The sequence below is a fragment of the Monopterus albus genome, unplaced genomic scaffold (assembly GCF_001952655.1).
Source record: "Monopterus albus unplaced genomic scaffold, M_albus_1.0 scaffold29.1, whole genome shotgun sequence".
Taxonomy (NCBI): Eukaryota; Metazoa; Chordata; class Actinopteri; order Synbranchiformes; family Synbranchidae; genus Monopterus; species Monopterus albus.
Window position 1 is genome coordinate 3987542 of NW_018127909.1, and position 7922 is coordinate 3995463.

Here is a 7922-nt window from a genome sequence, read left to right on the forward strand (position 1 = left end):
CAAGTGGGGGTGGGGTGCTCGTAGCTACAGCTCTGTACTGGCCATGTGAACGAAAGGGACTGGTCTTTCTCCATCTCTCCCACTGCCTCCCCTGAGAAGCAGCACAAACACACACGCACAGGCTGAGGCTGGAAGAACGGGATGGGCCAGGTGCTGAGGTGCACACACATACTGTACCATCCAGGGAAGAGCTGAAGGCAGTGGCAGAGAGTGAAGACATCGGGCGGGCTTGCTGGGTAGTGAGGGGTGGCTGACAAAGCTTGAAGACTGACTGGCTACGAAGGTGTGTGACTGAGCTGCTGTTTCCCACCTGTCAGAGAAGTTTGAAGGAGCGCTGCTCCCATGGCAGGACAGACCATACAGGAGCCTGTGAAGGTGACGTTCACCTGCTTTTCTCTGCATCTATTTAATATGTATTATGATTCTCACATTGTCTCTTGCTGGGAATTTAGTGCATTCACCTTAGGCTTGTTTTTCTGGCTTCCTTTATATTGAGTCATTTGTAAGAGGCTTTAAATTCGTTGAATGACCATCTTGAGACAGTGTTCTTCAGTGACAGTGTAGGCTGCAACAGTAATTCCCTTCATTAGCAATTAATTATATTTTTGTAATTATTAATTAATTGTTTGCTTTCTAAATTGTCATGAAACAATGAACAAATATATTCCATTTATTTTTATATAAAGGAAATATTCTTCTTTGAGAAGAATAAGCAAGATAGATTGGCACTTTTGCTCAATAAATGGCCCTTAAACTGATTACCAAAGTTGCTGCCAGTTAATTTTGTGAGTAATCTTCTTTTAATGTATAAATGTAAAAAAGAAAAAACAACCAACCTTCAAGATTTCCCAGGGGCCAAAGATTGTTCTGTCCAAACAACCCACACACATTGTATTTAAAACTATACAAATAATAATAAAATTCTCACAAATTAGAAGTTGAAACCAGCTAATATTTGGCATTTTTGCTCAATACAGTAAATGTTTCAGACAGATATACTGATATGAGGATGTTCTCCAATAGCTTTCAAGTCTTTTAGTCTATATATTTTCAAAAAACTAAACAAATGACTGTCTGGACTGCCCTAGGAGCCCAAGACAATGTTATCAGACAATAGGCCACATAACAAGGACATTCACTTTACAAATAGAGGAACATTTTTAGATTTAAGAACCTGGAACTAGTTAATATTTTGGGGCATTTTTGCTTGTTAACTTATTGACTAGTTTATAAAATGTTGTGCTTTGAGAAAATTTAGCAGCAACATTATATCATCCATTGAAACTATTCACAATTATTTGTCTTTTGGTTCATTCATCATTTCAGCTATAAATTCAGTGGTAGCTACAGTATGTCATGTTTGTTTTTATGCTTGTACCAAATGTGTTACTGCAAAAGTGAAGGAAATATTCTATCTTATAGCATCAGCAGCTCATGTTAGATATGTCGACTGACATGTCTCCCTCTGTCAGTCTTGTTGAGCCTTTATATCCTCTCAGACTGTAAACAGCCACAAGTCAAGGATGGTCCTTGGCTGCTAAATGTAATGAAGAGCTCAGTGGACAACAGAGGAACGTAAAGCACCTCAGACTGGCACTGGTTTCAGTCTCATTGCCTGCAACAGACAACGCAGAGAAGAGTGGGAGACGGGGTTGATTAACATCCTCTGACCCCCTGTCATCTGACAATGTGCTGAATACAGTTTTTCTTTTGTTTAATGATTTGAGTGCTGATTTTTTTTTATAACAGTCATAGCTGGGAGCCATATTTCTGAGAAAAACTATTGCTTACACTTACTAAACTTATCAGCAAGATGCAATTCTTTTGACTGATCAGACACAACAAAAGGAAATATGTAATAAAATGTTGATGCCTCACAAAACCACACAGGGCAGGGAATGAGACAGTGAAAATCTGTTGTTGTAAGCAAAGCAGAAATGTCTGACTGCACTTTTAAAACAGTGAAAATCACATCCCCTCAGGCTGCATCAGTCACTGACCATACTGTCGCTCCACCCTTATTGCGGCTGCATTATAACCTCTGACCATACTGTCGCTCCACCCTTATTTCAGTGTATATCACATATAGTAGAGTCATGCAAACAAATATAGCCTTTAATAATATTTGTCATAAATGCAGCACTGGATGAATCCAACCTGGCACAGAGGTCGTAAAGCCCCTTTCAGCTGGGATTCACTTCAGTGACAAAGCAGGCAGTGTACAGAAAAGTATAAACCAGAGCGGTCCAATATATCTGATGGGTGTGCTTCAGTGTGTATCAATCTGTGGCCATCTAGAAAGCATTCCCCTTCACTTATCTGGGGCAAGAAGTCAGATTTATGAAGCTGGGGGAGTTTCACTCCTGAGCAATTAGCAGTTGCATCATGTTGATAATGAATCCTAACATAATTAGCATTTAAAGGCTGATCATTTCACTTTTTACATTATCTAAAATTTACCTCTCCAAGTTGTTAAACTGCAGAATTGTATGCTGTACGATGGTCTTGATTATCCATCTATATAAACACCCCAATAAAGAAAATGTCTGACTTTTATTAGTGCATGTGCATCTCGCTCCTCTTCCAGACCCAGCAGAAGTGCATTGCCATCTTTGCTCTTCTCTGCTGCTTTGCTGTGCTGGTGGTACTGATCTTCTCATCAGTAGACATCTTGGGGGACAATGAGGATGGAATCACAGAGGAAAACTGCAGCAAAAACTGCCGGTAAGAAGTTCTGCAAGAGAGACACAGCAGCACGATCTAGCAAAAAAAGAAAGAGTTTGTATTTGTGTATGGTGACATGCAATGAACTAATCACAGCATAATGATTCATTAAAGTAGCATACCCAAATTTGTTCTCTGCTAACTCATTATCTACTGTATGTTCCTCCAAGCAAAAGATATAATTTCTTTTATTCCAAACATTCTTGTCCTTCCATGTCAAAACCTTGTGCCAGGGCTTTACATAGCTTTGTTCAGATACAGTATACAGTGGTGCTACTAAAGAGGTGGTGTCAACAATCAGTGCAGGTCACGTTTAAGGCTCCAGAAGCTCAAGAAGCATGTGTTGCTTTTCAGCATTGTGCTTGTGGAAAATATTCCAGACGACCTCACTCTCTCCATGGATGGCAGACCCCACCTCCCTCTCTCTGCTGGCTTTCACACACTGTTGGACAACGCAAGGCACTCAGTTGAGGTGGTGTCACCTGTCTGGGACTTAAACTCCTGGGACCTGAAAACAAAGCCAGGTGCTGCCAAACAGGTACAAACAAAGTCGTGACAGACATTTCCCTGATGTTCAGTGGGAGGAAATGCAATTATTTCCCAGTAAATCTGTATGTAATCTCTTAATAAGCTTAGTCCTGCTGAGAAATGTTGACCTTTTCAAGAAGATCTGAAGACACTGCTCAAATGCTGGACTACACAGAACATGCCTTTCTTCTTCAGGGTCAGCTTTTGTTCCAGAGACTGCTCAGCCTGAAGTCTCGTGGGGTTAAACTGAAGATTGCCAGCAGTCTGACTAACTCTGCTGAACTGAAGGCCTTGTCAGCAAGCAGTGAGTGGCCGTCATACTTTTATTTTATGAAAGCAATTTGTTGTGCCACTCTAGCAAACCAGAATGAAGGTTTATATCCCCTAACACCATCCACCTACAATATTTATTGCACACAAAGCAAACAGCCTCATCCAGTGGCTCCACAGTGCGCATCATATAAACTTCATGTCTGGCCCTAATTCTCTGTTTCAAACATTTCATACTCATACCGCTGTCTCTGTTTGTTTGTGTCTCACTCTGTCTAGATGCAGAAGTTCATTTTGTTAATATGACGGCTCTTACCAGAGGAGGACTCCGCTCCTCATTCTGGATAGTGGATCGGAAGCACATTTACATCGGGAGCGCTGATATGGACTGGAGGTCACTTTCAAAGGTAACAGGAAGCATCAACACCATGAGTGTACAATGGAAAATCAAATCCAAGAATGAAGGAGCCTCTGCGGTCAGGTGTGGTCAGGTCTGCAATTTATTTCTGTCCTCATAAGGGCTACAATATGGTCTCACACATAAAAGCTGGAGTCACACGTTTAATTAAATAACTTTTGCTTCCCATGGGGACATAAAACCTAACACAGAGGTTAGGCTAGTTCCACCATGCACATGCAGATTTCTATGCAGCACCTTTTAATTGACATCGGGGATGATTTAAGATTGCTGCCTGAGGTGGGCCAAAAAGACAAATAGCCTTTTATTTTTTTTAATATGTAATTCTCAGTCGAGGAAGAACCAGAGACTATTAGTACTGTATTTTGAAGTCATTACCTGGCACTTTTTAGTAGAACTATTGCTTTTTTATATGTGTTAAGCTTGTCCATTACACCCACATCCAGGCTGCGACTTTTCCTCTGCCTTACCTCTTCTTGTGTGCTCCTGTCTGATGCCCTACAGAGGAATGAACTGGGGGTGGTGGTGTATAACTGCAGCTGTCTGGCTCTGGACCTCCACCGAGTCTTTTCATTTTACTGGCAGCTCCATGACAGGGACTACATCCCCTCCATCTGGTCGAAGAGAGTTACAGCCCTGTACGGAAAGCATGAAGCCCTGGAGCTGCAACTCAATGCTACCCAGGCCACTGCCTACGTGTCTGTGAGGAACACTTTACTCATGTTTCACTACATTAACTACAGGTTAATACATAAATGCACTCTATACAAAACAGCAAAACCCCGGATTGCACAAACTTATGTGTCTGTAATAACTTCTCTGACTGGTTTACAATCCTCCAAAGGCCACTAGACTCGGTGGTGAGCAACTTTATAAAAGTTTAGTACCAACAGACACATACAGCGGGTGATTCATAATGTCATTATTATGCTGACGAGCATCCTGAGTGGGAATATTTCAGTCCCTCAGCCTTATTTGACTAATGAATCTTGTAACCCTCATAACGACAAGTTACTCATCAGCATTTAGGGCATTTATCATACTATAGGAACTAACAGATCTATGCTGGCAGCTTCAACCTGCCCTTGTGCTTTACCTCTTCTAATGTCAAATTGTTCCACTAATGCATTCAGACATTTTGTAAAATTATACACCATTCTGTTATTTTGTTGTTCTTAATAGTGTGATTTTTTTTCACTGGGTTGTAAATATTCACTTGCTTGTTGAATTGTGAATATTAAAAGTGGTCTAAACTACACGGTTGTCCAAATTCTAGAGCTTTAAGTTTTTAGATTTTGGTGATTTGTATATGTTTGGGTGCAAACTATGTCATGTACCTTTTCTGCAGACCTCTCCTGATCTCTTCTGCCCCAAAGATCGCACCAGAGATGTAGATGCCATCTATCAAGTCATCCAAAGTGCAAAGGCATTTGTCTTCATTTCTGTGACTGACTACCTCCCTCTGGTGAACAGGAGCGTCAGAGGAACTTCAGTCACAAGGTACAGAGTCTGACAACAAAAACAGTTTTGACATCAGAAACATACATTTTCTTTTGACTAAATTTATAAAATCAGTTCATCTTTGCATTCTGGATGCGCTTGTGCCAGACGGCAACAAACCATATTAGAAACTGTATTTTATTGGTCTGTGGAAGAAAAACAAATATTCCTTGAATTTGAGAAACACACCATAAAATGTGTGTATCAGTGCCTTTGCATTGTAAAGCATTGTCTAACAGTGGTAACATCAGTAGGTATTGGTCACCCATTGATGAAGTGATCAGGGAGGCCGTGGTGCTCAGAGGAGTCAAGGTTCGCCTGCTGATAACCTTCTGGAAAAAGACTCACCCCCTGACCTTTAACTTTGTCACCTCCCTCAAGGCGCTCTGCATGCAGCTGCACAATTGTTCACTAGAGGTGGTACGTAAATGAGGTTATTATTTGCAGTGACGTTCTTGTTTTATTATCTAACTATTAAACTGAGTGGGTGTGGTACCTTTACATACTAATTTTGTTACTTTTTTGAAGAGGTTTTTTAGTCACAAAGAGCTAAAGGATGATATTCAGCATGGACTCAACCACAACAAGTACATGGTGACCGACAATGCTCTTTACATTGGTAAGGAATGTACAGTAGTACACTATATGTTTGCAACTGGTTCTATTTACATTTAAGCACATTTACTTTACTTGTGTTACACATTTTCAAGGTATTTCAGTAGGTCCTGTGCTATTTTAAAAACATCAGACAGCACTTTTCTTTAAAAGAAATAGTACAACATTCAAGGAAATGAGCTTCTTCACTGTCTTGCAGAATGTTCTATGAAAAGACTGATAGGCTACCACTCTCATACCTTTTCATTAAATATGAAGCCACAGATTTATAAATGTGTGACATGAAAGACAAAGGAGGGAGACTGGATGCAAATAACAGAAAGAATGAGTCAGAGGTTGAGCTGAAGCGAGAGACACACAGACACAAAACCACTCTGACACACAGAGCTGGATCTAATGTATGGTTTATGGGGGTTATGGAGGACTATTGCCTTGTCTTTACCATAAAAACTCCAGGACGTCACTGTCCCTGGCCAAGAAATAGTCCAGCAGATTGTTTTTTGTAAAACTGTAACTTGTTGTTTTTATGATGTTTGTAATAATTTAAACAAATAAGATAAAACATGTTAATCAGTGAGCTGTAAGTAGTTTGTTTTTACCTTTGAATGCTAAGCTAACCTTCTTCTGGATTTAGTGTAAAGATATGAAAGAAGTACTGATCTTCAAATCTACCTCTCAGCAACAAAATGAATAAGTTTACTTGTCCAAATGTCAGAATACTCTTTTGAAATATTTGCTCACTTAAAGGCACTTAAACACCAAGCTATGTATAGATGTGCATGCACATATCAAGAAAATTAGATTTTTTTTTTTTGAGCTAATACCTGCAAATATTTATGGTTTGCTTTTGCCCACAGGGAACCATGACTGGGTTGGGAGTGACTTTGCTTTTAATGCAGGCGTTGGACTGGCAGTCACGATGAAAAAAGGTCTTAAAGACAGCGGGGTGACAATCCTGGAGCACGTCAAGGCTGCTTTTGAAAGAGACTGGAGGTCACATTATGCTAAGAGCCTATAAAGGTCATCAGGGCATATACTGTACAGGAACCTGCAACAAGCAAAGGTTCATAAGGAGACCAAGGAGGATAACAACTAATGGACCAACCCTTTATCTCTATAAGCACAGAATGCCTTTCTATATACTAAAGCTTCATAAACCTGAATACTAGAACTAGAACAGATACAAATATAGACTTGACTTTTAATCTATTACTTAAGTTGATTTTGTAACATTATTTTAATAGTTTCATTTACAGTCAACAAAGACAATGCTGAAGCAGTTCCAAGTTACAGTAATAGTATTTCTAACTACTATATTAATTGACTGTTATATGAGCATGTACTGCTGCATGAATGTTGAAAGCAATTTCCAACTATACTAGGACAAGCAATATGATGATTATAAAATCATTACGATCTACATGTGTATCCTACAGAAATATACCATCAAACTCACCAAACAAGTCAGATTTTAAACTTTGAATGCTTACTAATTTGTAAAAAAAAAAAAAAAAAAAATGTAGGGCTTTATTGATACAGTATATTGCCTGCAATTATAATCTACTGAATTTCTTGAATGATACATACACAGTATCATGCAGTAATTTTACAGATACAACAGCTGTTAATCTTCTCATTGAATGTTTTCATTTGTATTTATAACAGTCTTTTTTTTTCTAATTGTCATGTTCATCTCAGCATGATCTGCTTTGCCTTTATAACTTGGTTCCTACTTTGCACAATTGAATTAGCACTGACTATTGCAGCACTGTTCAACCACTGTTTCTATTTTCCTTTTATCAGAGCCACTAACACGCTATAAATTAATCCCCAGAGTGCCCTTTTGTGAGGTGATTCAAACTGAGAT

General features: G+C 39.4%; 1 protein-coding gene across 1 annotated transcript; it reads left to right on the top strand.

The window, feature by feature from the left end:
- The first annotated feature begins 291 nt into the window (after positions 1 to 291).
- On the top strand, positions 292 to 7171 carry pld5 (phospholipase D family member 5). Its single transcript, XM_020596305.1, has 10 exons — positions 292 to 375; positions 2588 to 2724; positions 3079 to 3262; positions 3448 to 3556; positions 3802 to 3929; positions 4445 to 4642; positions 5289 to 5440; positions 5695 to 5860; positions 5969 to 6059; positions 6913 to 7171. Exons 1-10 carry the CDS (start codon positions 343 to 345, stop codon positions 7071 to 7073), a joined length of 1359 nt encoding a protein of 452 aa, XP_020451961.1. The 5' UTR covers positions 292 to 342; the 3' UTR covers positions 7074 to 7171.
- Positions 7172 to 7922: the final 751 nt, after the last annotated feature.